A 17,098-nucleotide genomic window follows, 5' to 3' on the forward strand; every position below is an offset into this window, starting at 1 on the left:
AATTATGCTGCGGGACAAGCCATGTCAGTTTAGCTATAGAATCCTGCTTTGTTCGGAGCAAAGTAAACAAACTGCAAGTAAAGAGCAAATCAAGGTGATACAGCAAATAACAATGGTGCCTATAAAGTGCTGAAACTGGTTGAAACCGGTGTAATGAAAGACTCTTGGCACTACAAACAGGCTGTTAGCATTTTCTTTAAGGAAGAGGAACCCCTGCCTTCAGTGCCACAGAGGCTTGCTTCTCTGTTCATATGATCACTGAAGAGCAAGCCACATCCAAGTACCTCAAAATCCACTGGCATAGCAATTCACACCTGGACTACGAGGAAACTGGGGGCAGAGGATTTCATACTATTTACATTTACATACATTTTCATACTACTACAGAAGTAGTTTAATACCACTGATGCTTGCAGTCAATCACAGCTTCTTTTGGCTACAGGTCTAGACAGACATAAGATTCTGCCAAATTTCTTCAGTATTTGTGGGCAAATTATTAAACTTGAAGTGCTGGTAGTCTTCCAGTTGTTTCTTCAGGCTGCTGTTAGCATTTTTAAAGCATCCAGCAATAGCCAGAAGTTATAACAGTCAGAAATCAGTTCTAAGTTCAGCCATTACTGAGCTACTGGCATAGTTTATCCAACAATGACCTCAGCTTAGATAAGATCCCACAGGATTGATTAGGTAAGGCACTGTACATATACAAGGCAAGCCCTAAGCAACAAAACAGACATGGATCTTGAATACTAAGACAAAACTGCATAATGTTTTGAATAGGATTTGAATCCTGGATTGTTCCAATTAAGGAATGCATGATTTTCACTCTCCATTGTTATCAAGTCGTGTCCCTGATGACATTTGAGAACTTCTATTGTTCCCAGAATCATTAATGAAGAGTGCATGCATGCATGCATGTGTGTGTGTGTGTGTGTGTGTGTGTGTAGTTGCACATATTTGGTAGAGGAAAAATGGCAGTCCTAATAATTTTCTAGAAGCTTCATGCCAAAAATTGTACCGCCATCCAAATAACTTCATCACCAGCAGTGGCATACCAAAGCAGTATGTATTCTGAAGGAGTGTGACCATACAAAGAAAATCCCAGTAACATCCAATTCAGTAACTACTAGTCTGCTTCAGCTTGAGGTAAATCAGCTCAGAGACTTCAAGAACAAGCTGTCTCAATTTTTTTTTCCAGACAATCTCACCATGCTTTAGCAGCGAGGGGCAGGGACAAAGTTTTCCCTCCCAGAGATACAAGTGTCTGCCTGCCTAGGCTCAGAACCCTTTGTCTGGAGCCAAGCTCATTAGGCTAGCACTGGGACATAAAAATGGTACCAGAAAGTTCATTTTCTTTCTAGTTGAGTTCTCCTATATCTAATGCCTGGCCACCAGAAGAGTTCCACGCAGAGCTGCAGCACTGCCATTAGAGTTCCTCTCTTTCAGAGGTTCCATTTGAGAAGTAGTTCTCCGAAATTCTAGAAAACTTTAATTGAACAGAGTAATTCAGACACTAAAAGGCACTGGAGTTTTGTACCAGGTCTCTGAAATCTGCAAATAAAACAGGCTACAGATGCCTAAACTACTAACTGAAATTAAGATTATACTTGAGTTTGATCTTTTTCCACTCCTACTCAGATTTTTAAAAATCTGTAAAGCAGGAGAACATACCTACACTTAACTACTTAGAAAAACCCACAAGACACTAACAGCTTCTATACGTAATGCAAGAATTATTCCACATAAAAAAAATGAAGCTGACATGCAGTCAACACATCTTATTCAGTTGCTATTATTTGTTCCACTATGTGTATACTGTAAGGTAGGCATGGTCCTACGAGGAATGCAGAATGGAAGAACAGACAGCTAATAAAGGGCAACATAACATGTACTAATATAAAGCATATATACCAAAGGTTTGCAGTGAGTTTGAACAGATACCCTTCATGCTGGAAATATCTAATCTTTGCACGTATGTTTAACAAATTAACTAGAGTCAGACTCAAACCACACTGAACTTTTTTTCACCTTTCATCAAGAATTTTTCATGACAAATACCAACAGCTGTTTATAGTCACAAGAGGAAAAAAAAGGAATAAAGTATTTCTGTCAATATTTTAAGATTTCTGCCATTCTTAAATGCAAGGAAATTTGTCAGCCTGCAGCCATTGAGTCAGGGCTTGCATACTGCATTAAGCTTAACAAAAGAAACCACAGGGTTTTTTTTTTTGTTTGTTTTGTTTCAGAGTGAATGCTCAGAGAAAAAAAAAAATAAAAAAAATTCCTATTTTAAGTTAATGAATTATCACCATGACTTAAATGGGTTTCCCATGACTGAATCCAGTAGAAAGTGACAAAAATAACACTGAAGCAACCAAAAAAAAAGATCTTGGAAGAATTGATATATTTTGAGTATGAAACTTAACACTTATGTGCACAAGTCTTCTTTGATGTTGACCATTTGACTCCAGCTGAAGTCGGTGGAAGATAAAACTGCTCAGTACTTTTGAAACACTTTTGATGACATATGCCATAGAATTGAAAAAAAAAAAAAAAAAATCAGACGTTCAAAGACAAAGGCATTTACAAAAATTATTTTCTGCCATGCTTCTGGGTCTCAGCTCCTTATTCTAACTTGAGCAGTAAATTCCAAACTTGATGAGACTGCAGAGTTAATTTCACATCTGGAATTCTTGGAACACAGCAAGATTTACACTGCTTTCAATGTAAGTATGCTTTTATATACATGGAAATCACATTGACTTAAAACTTCAGATGTTTACATAAATTATGTCATCAGAATCAGTAACAAAACTGCTCAGGTATTTCAAGCTAATTTTTCCTCCTCCAGTGTTTCTGTTTAAAAATCTATCTTGGATGCCCCTTTTGAGAGAAAATACAAGTTTCCTCCACAGGAGGGCTTCCTGTGTGGAGAGTTAATTAAAAAGCTATAAGGCCCAGCCCTTTATTTACCAGAACACCTACAGTAGAGGAGCTATCCTTTGAAATGTTAAATAAATTACCAACCACAGATAGGGTCAAAAAAGCTTTTCAAGCCACCGAGTGCACTGAAAAACATATACACACCTGGTGAGGAGGGGCACAAGGACTGTCTGGAATAACAGCATGATGCATGTAGTCAAATACTTTATGGATTGAGATAGTTGTTACAGGGCATTTGGGATGAGTCAAAGAATATCTCAGTGTGCTCAGACATACTTAATTCTTCTATAGAATTAAGATCTTTTATACCTATAGGTTAGTAGAGACTATCATAAGCATTGACTTCTAAGACATAACACTCATGACAAATTCCACATTTACCGGATACTAATTCTCTTTCCTACTTTGCCTGCTACCAAAAATAATCAGACACCAAAAAAGTCATTCTAAAATAAAGCTGTTAATCTACTAAGTGCTTGGTTTAAGAACTTTACATTTTGGGTGGGACTTTCTTGTGGTGAAGATGATTTCAAAACCTGAACGAACAGTAATTCCCCAGCCATAAACAAAGAACACCAAAAGTAGCAAGATTCACTTAATTTGAAAGACAAGAGTTCAAGAAAGGTCCAAGGAACTGCCTGCAAGATCTGACGTGATACAGAAGCCACTTCTGTTCCATAGCAAGTGACAAACACAAGAAAGAAACAAAAAGCATTAAGAAGTATTTTTATCCTCCTCTTCTAACCTGTAATAGTAGTATCTAATCAACTGGCTTAGCATTTCATCTTAAGAAAGTATTTCCAGCTTGCATAAACTATCAGTTTACTAAGAAAGATACTTGTTTCTTCTTTTAAGAAAAGGAGAGGGAAGTAGATTGGGATGCTCAAAAACAAGACCATGCACAAAGATGGAACAGACCAAACAAAACACAGCTGTTTTCAAAATATCTCAAGTTAATAAAATTAGTTTGTTTTTCTGGAAACCGTAATAGCACCGTGCTCTTCCAGCTACCATCACTGCTAGAGCAAGTCTTGGATAACCAGCTTCATTGTTTAACGAAAACATTAACCTAGAAATATCAAGTTATGTTCTTCACTTTAGAGCAGTGACAGCAAATAGTGCTGTGTGTGTCAACACAACCAATTCTTTAAACAGATTCTAGTCTTTCTGCTTCCAAGGTGATTTAAACAGGTGGGTTTTGTCTGTTTTTCAATTCCTGTTGTTGTTTACACAAGAATTCCCTCTAGAAAGGGTCCAAGCATACCTTGCAAGCCTCCACAAATGATAATATAAAGAATGTCAACCATGCCTACTGGTACCCTATGAAATAACCTCAGGGCATCAGAAAAGAAAGTTTTCCAGGTATGACAGAATTATTAGAATTAGAATATAGTTTGAGAAAAATCACATTCCAACAAGAATGGGACTGATAGCTACCACTTACAGTCAATGAATCAGTAAAAAACAGGTTATTTGCTTCATTAAAAATAAGTATTTGAGGGATATTGATAACAAACACAATCAAATTAAAGGCTTACCTCAGTGCATCTGCTGTTACAAATAAGCAATGCACATGTCTGACTTTATTCTGCAAAACTCCAGTACAGCACATTTCAAGTGGATCAGGAATCATCTCTTAGCTGAATTTCTAGAACTAACTGTGAATCAAACTAGTTGCAGTACTGGTAGAAAAGTCCCCATGGCATTAGTAAAATTATAGCCAATGATTAAATATACCACTACGAATAACATCAGCTCATAAAAAGATTAATGTGTGGAGGAGACATGCTGTTGGCAACAGTAGCTCTCTAATAGGCTTGGTACTGTTAAATAATAGCCTTAAATGAGCCATTACAAAACTGTATCTGGAGAAGTAGCAAGGGCAGATTCTTGCAGGCCAGTTTCCAAAAGGCTTGGATATTTAATGATTGTATATTGTCAGAACATAAAAAACAATGCTCCCTTTAGAAAATAAATGCAATACACCATTAAAAAACAGACTACTTCATTGATATTGAAAAAACAGAGAGAGTTCTCAGAGATAAGAGCAATAGGTTAAGAGCACAATTAGCTTTTAAGGAATATTTTTCCATCTGCTTTCTTTCAAGGAACAGAAAAATTAAGCAAGTTCAGTTACAAACAAACAAGAGAAAAGAAGTGTACTAAAAAATCCAGACAGATAGAAGCTAGTTTCTAGGACAGAATGGGAAAAATGTCCCAAACAATACAATTGCTTTAACACTTAATAAGAAAATTAGCAAACCAATAATTTTCTTGCTACAATTCAGATTTATTCATTTAGAGACACGGACACCATTAGGAAGTAAATGACTATTTGATTACAAAGGTAGTCCAATGGGAAAACCTTACTGGTCACTTCTGGACTTCCATGTTTATTTTTTTCATAAATTCCCTATATCTACTCCAATTATCTGGTTGTTTAACTCATGTTGACAATGCAGCTACCAATTCTAAAGTCTTTGTCAATCTAGTTTTAGCACTATGCTAGAAGAAACAACTGGACTCAGACAATGCCATACATAAACTTCAAATTCAGTAATATCTTCTGATATTACTGAATATATGAAATTATATTACATTGATTATACCAAATTATACTGAAAATCAATTTTTCTCATGTGAGATTATGACAGATTAATTCATCCTGTAAACAGTCAGCTCAAGTAACTGCCTAGTTATCCCTTCACTAGAGGTATCAGAATACATAGAAAAAATAATGATATAAATTCTTACTTTTAAATAAAATCATTTGTCGTGTGAAGAAGTACAAAGCAAGGTATTACAAACAAGCTTCAGATTTACCTTAAATAAGAAGTCAAAGAAGGGAAAACAAACACACAGGAAAACTGACGCTCATATTCCTTCAGCCATCTTCAACTTGGACAGAGAAATGTCATCATTAGGAAAAGGTTAGGTTAAATGTCAATGACAGTCAGCGTAGTAGAATGTAGTTATGTCAGGCTGTTTGGAGCTGAGAAGACTACATATTTGTTTTGCCCTGCACCCAAGCTGCACATAGTAGGACCTTTGCAGCGCAGGAGATCCCTTGCAGGCAGTGCCACTGCTCAGATGAACAAGGCACAATAAGATGAGGAGTTCTGCTGTTAAGACAAATGCTTTGCCTTGAGTAGAACCAAATGTCGACACTCATTCTTGATAACCCTTACCACAGCAGAGGAGTTGGAACTAAATGATCTTTAATGTCCCTTCCAACCCAAACCTTTTTATGATTCTGTAATTCTTATCTTAAGCATAAGCAGACTGAGCAAGAAATATCTTTTCATTATCACTCACAGCATCACAGTCCTTATTTCCATTTCATGAAATTGATGGATCAAGAGCACTAGGAGTGGTACCACACATAACATGAAGCAGCGTGAAAGATAGTCCCTCCCCGAGTCCCCCACCCAAGACCCTCAGTACTGCAATCACCTGAGTGGCTGTCTGATCTTTTATCACATTGCTTTAACTTTCAATGGAGATGCTGAAAAGTATTTTCAGTCTGTGGCAGATGGAACTTTTAAATCATTTTCAAAAAGATAGGGACTACCAATAAATGGCTTTGTTGATTTTTTTTTTTTTTTTTTTTTTGGAGTGGATTACTCTTCAAACGATACTCTTCTACCTTAAATTATAAGCTACTTCAAATATCAATAAACTTTTCTTCTTTCATCTTTTATGAACCAGTTTTCCTTCCTTCAATGGTTGACATTACATCTGGAGCCAGCCATCTGTTGACAGGAACACATTCTACCATTCTAAGTGTTTTCCATCCTTTTCCCCCCCCTCTCTGCTAAGTCAACATCTTCACCTCAAGTCCAAAGGCGGAAGTGAGTACTGTTACCTCCATAAATAGTGCCACAGTTTTCCCTTATATGAACATACTGCTTGTACTATTTCAATGATAATCAAGTTGGAAAGGCACTACTGGCCACTCACGAATCCAGACCTCACGTGAAGTAGATTAAGAAAAAAAAAAAAACCAAACGAGAAAACAACAATGGAGTCTGTACTGACAGTCTCATGCTGGGTGCACTCTGAAGCTTAACGATGCTTCAAAAGGATTGCTAGGGCTCCCAGTCATCAAGAAATCAGAAAGCAAAATCAGAAAGCAAAGTCACGCCCACCTCTACTGCTACTGATAAGTCTTCAATTAAGAGACACCGGAACTTTTACAGTACTGAAGAACCACAGCAGATGTAAGGCTGTTCAGAATATTCTTACACATAAGAAATGTATTTACTAAAAGGAATAGTGCCTGACAATTAATTAAATGAAGATTTTTAACCAGTTTTTCTCCAAATGCCAAAAGCTCCTGTGTTCCCCTCCCAACACATCTTCACACACAGGCCACCATTGCCTATATGCACTTCAAGTTTTATTCTGCTAAACATACTGAAGCGATCAGAGTTTACATGGAAGAAGGCTGTATTCTAGAAAAATAAAATTGTAAAGTAAATTTTCTAAATAATGTGTGATTCCTGGTTTTCATTTGGAATGTTAAATCTAAGGAAGATCAATTATCCTGCCTATGCAAAAGTCATTGTCCTGAAATTCTCATCTGCCTTTCTTCACTGAAATATTTTAAAGGAATAAAAGCAGAACAGTTTGAACAGCTCATCTTCTGCAATTGGCAATTCACAAGCCAGTAGATCCAATATACAGAAGATGTTTATAAAAACATCTTAATCACATCTTTGCAGATTATGAAGCAATTATTTCAATAGGCTTTTTTTTTTTTCCCCAAAGGTTATAAAATATCGCACTAAACCTAGAAATTTAGTGTTTGTATAATATAAAAAAGTTTGTCTTCGCAAAGACTGCAAGTACTGGAAGTCCTCAATACCTTGTTTGCGTCTCTTCTAAAGTGAGTTAGACAAGTACAACATGCTCAGAAGAGGAAGAAGGCAGCACTGTAAGTCTACTTTGTAACTTGAATGTCCCAAGAGTCAAAAAAGGAAAAAAAGAAACCAAAACAACAAAAAACCACAGCCAATCTTGTTACAAGGTCCGCTAGACTTGCTTTGCTCTTGGTATCTATGACATGTTTCAGGATAAAATCCTACAATACACTCTTGAAGTCTGCTTTACTCACTTAGACTCCAGATGGTGATATACCATGTTTTACAAGTAAAAGTAATTGTGCGTGTGCACACACAGGCACAGTGTGTTTGTACTCATACATGAAGAGCTATTGCTGGAATAGGGAATTATTCCTAAATCAATGTGAAATAAATTCAGGCGAGTGAAATAAGAATGGGAGCTGTCATTCAAGGAAAAAAAGCAACTTGTTTCTGCTTGAGCTTAGTCCTCCACATGAGGCATTCAAGAAAATAAAGGTGATCTCTATTAGAAAGGCACTGTATAACAGCATGCAGTGCATTCTGCATTTGCTTTAAGATCCAGAATGACTAATTCTCTATAATTAAGAAAACTGTAGCATAACAGAGTTGGTAATGCCTCTGGCAGCATTCATCACAGTTTTCAATAGGAGATTAAGTTACTTAATACAAATTATACTTGCACAGAGGAATACAGATCCATGATCACCCACTCTTTTGGCAGTAGAACCTATTCTTTGTTCTTCATAATGGAAAAATAAAACTGTTTCTACACATTTTAATTCACATGACAGAAATTAAATACAGGTTATATTACATGTATCAAAAAGTATGCATTTCACAAATAAGTAAAAAAGAGGGGCTGGAAAAGCGATATCAGCAGAGAATGGGGACTCAATTTATTGTCAGACTATTATTACAGATATTTTCCATCTTGCTTTGTAACGCCATTGTATGTACAAAGCCAAATCACAGAGGGAAGGTTTCCCTTTGCTGCAGTATCTGAAGACCAACTAGACAATTAGCTGGAATCGATGGCTGAGAAGAGCTTCCTTGTTGCCCTTTATAGGAAGGCAGCCTCCTTGAAGAAACTGACAAAACGCTATTGCCTACTGAGAGAAAGTGAAAGGCTTTTCATTTCTAGTTATTTTAAATGTTGAAAAAACCAAACCACCAACTAAACAAACAGACAACCTAACAACAACAAAAATGAACAACCCAGCACCTGCTCTCTACTTTTAAACAGTTTTATACATTTGAAAAGGCACGTTGTTCCAACATGATGTAAATTCTTGGCTAAAATAACGTTGAAGATAACAGTACAGAATTTAAAATATGACCTGGATTTGACTTACCACAGTAATGGTATTTCAGAAAGAATAATTTATTATTCTGGAAATTTAACATTAATTTAAGCGTAAGTGGAATCTATAATTCTTAAATTTAAACTTTAAAAAACAAACAAATGGAGAATACCAGATCATGAGGAAGTAATTAAAGTTTGGCTTCAAAGATATCAATCAGTTAAGATCTTCCACTACAGCCGACTGATGTTACGCCTTATGTTATAAACATTAAGTGACAGGGTTTTACTTGGATTTACCTCGCACGTGAACACAAAAAATAGATCTTTTACTGACAGTTTTTATTTATTCTAGCCTCAAAGAGCACACCCTTCCTTCTCAATACACCTTACCCAGTGAGGACTTCAGTCCTTAAACTGTTATTCCATGTTTGTGTGCAGATAAACTCCGTGAGACAGAAGGTTGATGTACAGCCATGCAGTGCAAAAGGGATAACAGTGAACACTGCTGGGCAATATCCTGAACATGCTCAGCTGCTTTTGAAATAGACCCAAACATGATGTGTGCAGGTCAGGTACAAGGCTGCATTTTTTCCAGACCTTGCATGCCTGGATATTGAAAGCCAAGCTCCCAGATTCATGACTAGTAATACCATAAATCAACAAAAGAAAACATACAAAGTATTTAAAACCAGTTGTGTCAGACAGTTGTAAGGAACAGAACAGTAAGACAAAGCTGCTGCCCATAAAATTGAAGACATGTTGATAATTGCAGCAGAGACAATATTTCACAGAGTTGAAGAGCCACCCATGGTCGTAAATCTTAACAACAGCAAAATGATTTTTAATAAACCACTGTAAATAATAACTATGAATATGCATTTTCCATCTCCAAAAATAGACCTACATCTTCAGAGGATAGGCAGCTTTAGACTTCTTTTAGAACATAGTCTCACTCAATTGGCCGAATAACATCTGCTCAGGGCTCCATTTTGTTCAGTCCATCATTGGTCAGGAAACACACTTTTCTTAAAGAGACATTAAAAAAAAAAACAACAAACATATTCAAAATACACAGAATTCAGGGAAACATTGAGAGGCAAAAGTTTAGAGCTTCCCAAAGCAAAATGGTCATTTGGAAGTTTCTTTCCCTTTTGGAAGAAATGACAGCTCTGAGACCTCAAAACATTCCTTGCATCATTACATTCCTCTGCCAGTAGGTGACAGTATATGGAGAAGAACCATTCCCAGATCATTTAGTGAAAACAAAACGCATTTCATCTTCCAAATACATTAGATTTGGTATGCAGAGGGACGGCTAGTTTCCCTGCACAGCTCTGCAAGATTGTTGGATTGAAAATAAATAAATAAATACACAAATGAAATGAGTGCAACCCTGAAAGTTTAAGTAAGTTTAAGTAAGGACTGGTGCAAAAAGAAAGCTGAAAAGAAGCTGCGACTCTAAGAAAACAAATGCTAAAACACAAACAATAATCCAACAATGTAATTATTATTTATATGATTAACTTGCAAATAAAGAGTGGGGGTGAGAGATTGGACAACTGAAAGGAATGAACATGGAAACAAAGTTTCACTTTGTATTTCCTCTAAACTGTGAAGGGGGGGAAAAAAAAAAGGCAAGGTAGAAGAATAAAACAAGTTCAGGCACTGGTCAAAATTTCATACAAAGGCTTAGGTTGGAAGGGACCTAAAAGATCATCTACTTCCAAGTCCCCCTGATGTGGGCAACATCACCACATACTAGATGAGAGATGCCCAGAGCCCCATATGACCTGGCCAAGGATGGGGAATCCACAGTTTCTCCGTGAAGCCAGAGCCAGTGCCTCATTACTCTGAGTACAGAACTTAAATTTCCCCTCTTTTAGTTTAAAGCCTTTTCCTCTTGTCCTACCACTATTAGACCACGTAAAAAGTCAGACTCTTTCCTCTTTATAAGCTCTCCACAAGTACTGGAAAGCCGCAATGAAGTTTCCCCAGAGCCTTCTCTAAGAGAAACAAGTCTAGTTCCCTCAACCTTTCTTGATAGGAGAGGTGCTCCTCTCCTGTCAACCCATAGCAGAGAATCATAGATTCACAGAATCACCAAGGTTGGAAAAGACCTACGAGATCATCCAGTCCAACCGTCCACCTATCACCAATAGCTCTCACTCAACTATGCCCCTCAACATAATGCCCAGACATTCCTTGGACACCTCTACAGTCTGCGACTCCACCACCTCCCTGGGCAGCCCATTCTAGTGTCTGACCACTCTCTTGGAGAAGTAGTATCTCTTAGCATTCAGCCTGAATCTCCACTGACACAACTTGAGGACATTCCCTCTAGTCCTAGAAGTTACTAACTGCAGTGGGAGCTTTAAAGGACAAAAGAGATTAGCCCAATTTGCTTAGGAAAGATACAGTGTCACAATAAATGCTTGTGGAACACCAGAGCACAGCACTTGACTATCACTGTAAGTTGGTCTTGGGCAGTATCAGCTGCAGAGCCGTCCTCATGCAGCAGCTGCAAAACATGGAACCAAACAAGAAAGCGGTTTTGCATGCAAATGATGCAAAGGATTAGGGATTATAAAATCCATTTGCTTTATTACAATGGTCACTACTTGCAGTGCATTGTCTCAAAGTCCTGAAAATATCTGTTCCTGCCAATTACATATCCATTATCTCAGGCTGTAGGGATCCTAAGTCTAACCACACAATCAATGAGGTTTTTTTGCAAGGACAAGACAGACATATATGGAATGCAAAGCAGAGGTGCACGGCGCAGTTACAGACTGGAACAGGCATAATGTCTGGTGAAAACAGAGAAACACACCAAGCACAGGGGAAGCATCTTGACACATCAAGCTCAACTCAGTTCTGGTATTTATCAGTAAACACGAGTTGGGGTTAAAAAATTGAATTAAAGCTATTTTTTAAATGAAAAAAAAAAAAAAAAAGATTTACTGACTTCAATTTTGAGAATTGTTTTGGAGATTGTGCTCGACTGATTGCTCACGCATTAGACTTAAACAGCAATTTCAGTCTGAAAGCCACTGTCAGAGCAGACATCCTTCCCACAACACAATTTACAGTTTTCAGTGAATAGAAGGTATCTGATAATGAAGAAGAGTAATGCTGTGCTGCTGTGTTATATTATACACATCAGAGCTTCGAGGAATCTACTGCTTGGGAGCCCCTCCAGCTTGACATGGCACCTCTGCATTTGATTTCCATGAGTTAAAGGGGGGTATGCTTCCTTGTATGTTTTATACACTTTTGCACGTAAATGTAATGAAGCGCCTAAATATCACTATCAAGTCTTAATACTTTAAATATTGTGTGAAAGGCTGCAGTTACGTTCAGAAATGAATGAAAAATGGAGATGCTCACTTTCTTCAACCTCTATCATTACTTTTGGTTTCTACTGAACAGAAAAGCTTTTACTCCTAGCACTTTCCGTTTCATTTAGGAAGTGCAAAAGAATGGGTTGGGTTCTGTCTGAGAAAGTCACCCCAGTCAGGACAGCAACTGAGACTCTGGGGAAAGGGAAACAGCAAGAGTCAGAAATTGCTGGAAGACAACCATCCAGGAAAAAGTGATTCCCATCTATGGCCTACTTGAACATTACATAAGCCTTAATTACACCACCAGGGCTAGCACTACGTTTAAAGCCAATCCCCCTTCAAATATCATTTTCTCCCAAAATAGTTTAAAATACGAGATCGGAAACAAGAACTTAAATTGGTTCCATAAAGTGATTTGTAATGTTTACACAGGAAATCACTAGCAAAAACAATCTTGAAGAACAGAATATTTGTAGTTCTCTGGAAAAAGAAGACCAAACGAAAACCAAGGCAAAAAAAGAAAAAAAAATAAAAAATAAAAAATCTGAGAGGCTCTGACCATGCTCTGGAAGGCTACACAATATGCATGCATGCTTAAGAAAAATCCTCATCTCCTGATTAGTGAAGGCTTCCCTGGAATTATTGTATTGTAGAATGGTCTGGGTTGAAAAGGACCACAATGATCATCTAGTTTCAACCCCCCTGCTACGTGCAGGGTCACCAACACCAGACCAGACTGCCCAGAGCCACATCCAGCCTGGCCTTGAATGCCTCCAGGGATGGGGCATCCACAACCTCCTTGGCTAACCTGTTCCAGTGCGTCACCACCCTCTGTGTGAAAAACTTCAATTCTGCACAGATAAGCACTGTCACTTATAAAAATAAAAATCAAATAATACAATGCATAATAACTCAAGGTTTCCAGTTTTCTCTTTTTAAATTAACACTAAACAAGAAACAGGCAATTGTAGAGGGAAGTGAGTTTCCATTTTATGTCAGTTCATCTTGCTGCAGAAAGGAAAAACAAACAAATGAAAAAAATACCTCCCCCCAAACCTCATCTGCTGTTATTCCAGTGCAGCAGCACAGCCACCTGACACAGACATAGCCATTTCTGCATGCAGGCAGCTCTCTCTCGAGGGTGCCAGCCTGGCTGCGTGCTCTTTCTTGCAATCCCTGTTTATGACAAAACACATCCGAATGTGGCAGGGGAGAGCTCAGAACATCACATGAAGCAGCACCAATTGGGGGCAGGAGATGCTGTGTTGAGCAGGATGTTCTTGGAGAACCATTTAAAAACGTAGCTAGAAAAAACCTTTATAGACTTATAACCTTTTTTGATAAGGAATACAGCAAAGCAGACCGTTTTCACTTGACATAACAAATGGAGAATACGCATGCTTTTAGTGAAAGGTCATTCTCAAACACTCGTAGAAGAGGCTTTCCTTCTGATATACTAGCAATTTAAAGACTCTTGAGATTATCAGTGCATTTCCCTTGCATATCTTTTTGAGATTTAGTAGTTGCTCCTTAAAATATACACATTTTTTTCCTCTAGAATTTCTCCAGAATCCTCTAAGTTCACCCCAGTTCACATTTAAGACAAACAAGACAAACCAAAACGAAACTCTTATTTACAAGATTATACCTAAAAGTAGAAACAAACAAAACTCACACCAACCCTGCTGCTCAACTTTACTTATCCAGCACTGGTGTTCTGCTGTCACCACACTCACCATTCCCCTCTACTACACATTTCCTTCATGTTGAATCACAAAGATATTCCTCCTTCCTGCAGCAGAGGTACGTCTCTAAGTTCATGCCACCAGGAAGATCTTGAGGACAGGGATCAAGTCATCTACTACCAAAACTGGTATAAACATCAAGCTGATAATATTTTCTCTAAAGAACCTTTTGTGTAAATCCTAAGATTTCTCCCTGCACAAGATTGAAAACAACTACCTTCTGCAATGCAATTTTACTTCTCTATTTCTCCAAGAAATAAACCTTTTGCCATCCTAAACATTTTCCTATTATCTAGAGCAGTATCCACTTCCGTGCAAATAGCTGCACAAAGCACCTGCAGCTCTTCTGACACCCAAGGCAGACATATATGTCAGGTCCTGACCTGCCAGGGTTGAAACAATATTTCAGCATTTCCTCTCTGTGACATGGAGATGGAGAGCATCCTACAGTTATGACACATTTTAATATAGAATTCAATGCAAGAGTATGATTAGCATCGAGTTTCTTTCAGGTTGCCAGGCTAGAGATGGTGCATTGTTTCTAAACAGGTGTTGGCCAAACAGGTTCACTATGACAACCACCCATGCTGTGGACTACAGCAGTATCTCTCCATGTGGTAGGATCCTTTTGTTCCACTGCTCTCAGGAGGATGGCCACCAGCACCTGCTTTCTTGTAGCCATACTGGCAACAACACACCTTTCAAGATCACAGGAAGGGAAATATCTAAATATACACTTTTTAAAATGGAATATGATGTTTGAAAATAAATACCAGACCAGTTCAAGCATCAGGAAGAGGGCTTTACCAAGAAAATTATTAATTCCACGGAGCAGGAATTACGCCTTCTTCCTCTTCCCTTTCACAAGCTGCACTGGTATCCTCCAGGCTGGCATTTTAGGGATAATAATAGAGCCAAGGATTTGTTTTTAGAACTGGAGCACTACAGTCCTGGCAGCAGACACCGCTCACACCTTTTGTGCGCTGCCATATTTTTTATCTTCTCCTCCCCTCACCCACCAACAGGACCGAAGGAATCCAACAGCACGGAAACAGCTTTATAAAGACGTCCGGTACCCAATATCTGGAATAAATACCAATAACCCCCAAAACTCCACGCCGCTGAACTTTGTGAAGACAGGCCAATGCAGGAGGACATCAGTATTTCCATGCTACCAGAAGTTAGCAATTTACAGCCACGGTTAATAGGCCAAATGAGCCCTACGCTCAGCCCATAAAGAGCCCTGCAGTATGACTATTCTGTTTCCTACAGGAAATGAGATGCTTGTACGAGATACCCCTGTGGTTTTCGTACTGTAAATGTATCAGCTGGTACAAAGCCTCCACAGAGGGCCATTAACTAATGCTTAGAAAGAGCAGCGCAGCAGCAGACCGCACGTAGCACCTCGGAGACGAAAAGCGAGGACCAAAGCCGACGACAGAGATCGAGGGCCGGCATCCTGCGGCGAAGGCTGTGCGGGGAACAGACCTGCCCACGTCGCCCGGAGCCCTCACCCCGCTCCTCCGCACGAGGAGGCCGCACCCGCCACCCCCCTTCCCCACCCATAGCCGAGGAGGCCCACCCTCAGGCGCACGTCCCACCGTGGCCATTTTTCCCCCCGTTCTCACCCGCTCCCTCCCGCCCGGCCGCCAGGGAGGAGCCGCCCGCCCCGACAGGACCGCAGCCCGGCAGGGGAGGAGGAGGAGGAGGAGGAGGAGGAAGGGCGACAGGGGGTGGAGACCGCCCGGGGCAGGGCCGGGGGCGGCCGGAGGGGCGCGGGGAGACAAAGGGGGGCGGCGGCAGCCCCGCCGGACACCTGCCCGCCCGCCCCGCACGTACCCAGCAGCAGCAGGCGGTGCGTCTGCTTGTACTCCCGCTTCTGCTCCTTGAGCGCCCGGTCGATGCTCTTGCTGACTTTCCTCGCCTCCTTCTCCGCCTCCCGCTCCTCCAGGCGCAGCTTCTCCCAGGGTCTCTGCAGGGCCGGCGGCGGGTGCTGCGTCTGCTGCTGCCGCGCCGCTTTTCCCCCGCCGGGGCCGCCGGCCTTGGGCAGCGACGGCCGCTCGGGGGCCGCCCCGTTGCCGCCGCCGTTCTGCAGCAGCAGCGGCGGCCCGTCCGCTTCGCCACCGCCGGGCTTGCCGCCGGGCCGGAGCAGCGCGCCCTCGCCCAGAGGCTGCGGCTGCGGGGCGGCGTGCGGCTCGGCCGGCGGCTCCGGCTCCGAGGCGGCGCCGGCGCCGGACGAGATGGAGCCGCCGCCGGCGTCGCCGAAGAGCCGCGGGCGCAGGCTGTAGCAGAGCCCCATGGCTCGGTGCCCCTGCCGGGGACGGGCTGCGGCGCGGCGGGGCTATAGCCTGGGCGCTTCCCGCCGGCCCTACGCGCCGGGGCGGCGGCGGCGGCGGGGGGCGCGGGCGGGCGGGGAGGGGGCGCCGCGGAGCCCCTCAGGGCCCTGCTGGGCCATCTTGCATTTTCCTCCCCGGGCGGCTCCTCCGCGCCGATCACCTGACGCCGAGCTGCCACCGCTGGGTCCACCTTACCGTAAATACCCCAGCGCCAGCCCACCGCGCAGCGCCGGGCGCCGGCGGGGAGGGGCGGGGGCACCCCGCCCGCGCACACTCACGCCGACACGCTTACACACTCACGCCGGCACACGCAGCGCGGGCTGGGAAACGCTCGCCCCCTGCGCAGGCGGGCGGGGAGGTAGGCAGGGAGGTGGCCGTGGCTTCCCGCAGGCCGCTGCCCCCATCCCGGGCCGCCTTACCCGCTTCCCGCCGGCGACGCCCCGAGCCCCTCCGGGAGAAGCTCGGGAGCTGCCCAGGGGCGCCCGGCGCTGTGCCCTGAGGGCGGGCGAGGCCCGAGCCCCTCACGGCCAGCCGGCTCCCGCCCGGCCGCAGGCCCCGCACGGACGTG

The 17,098-nt window shown here is 41.6% G+C and overlaps 1 protein-coding gene across 1 annotated transcript in view; it reads right to left on the reverse strand.

Moving 5' to 3' along the window:
- GNAL (G protein subunit alpha L) overlaps positions 1-16,493 on the reverse strand; it is a 179,755-nt gene extending 163,262 nt beyond the window's left edge. The window contains exon 1 of the mRNA XM_042868755.1: positions 16,034-16,493. Within this exon, the coding sequence (XP_042724689.1) occupies positions 16,034-16,493 (460 nt within the window). The remainder of the gene's footprint in view (positions 1-16,033) is intronic.
- Between the last annotated feature and the right edge of the window lie 605 nt (positions 16,494-17,098).

The sequence above is a fragment of the Lagopus leucura genome, unplaced genomic scaffold (assembly GCF_019238085.1).
Source record: "Lagopus leucura isolate 7727_CA_CO unplaced genomic scaffold, USGS_WTPT01 Super-Scaffold_100002, whole genome shotgun sequence".
Lineage (NCBI taxonomy): Eukaryota > Metazoa > Chordata > Aves > Galliformes > Phasianidae > Lagopus > Lagopus leucura.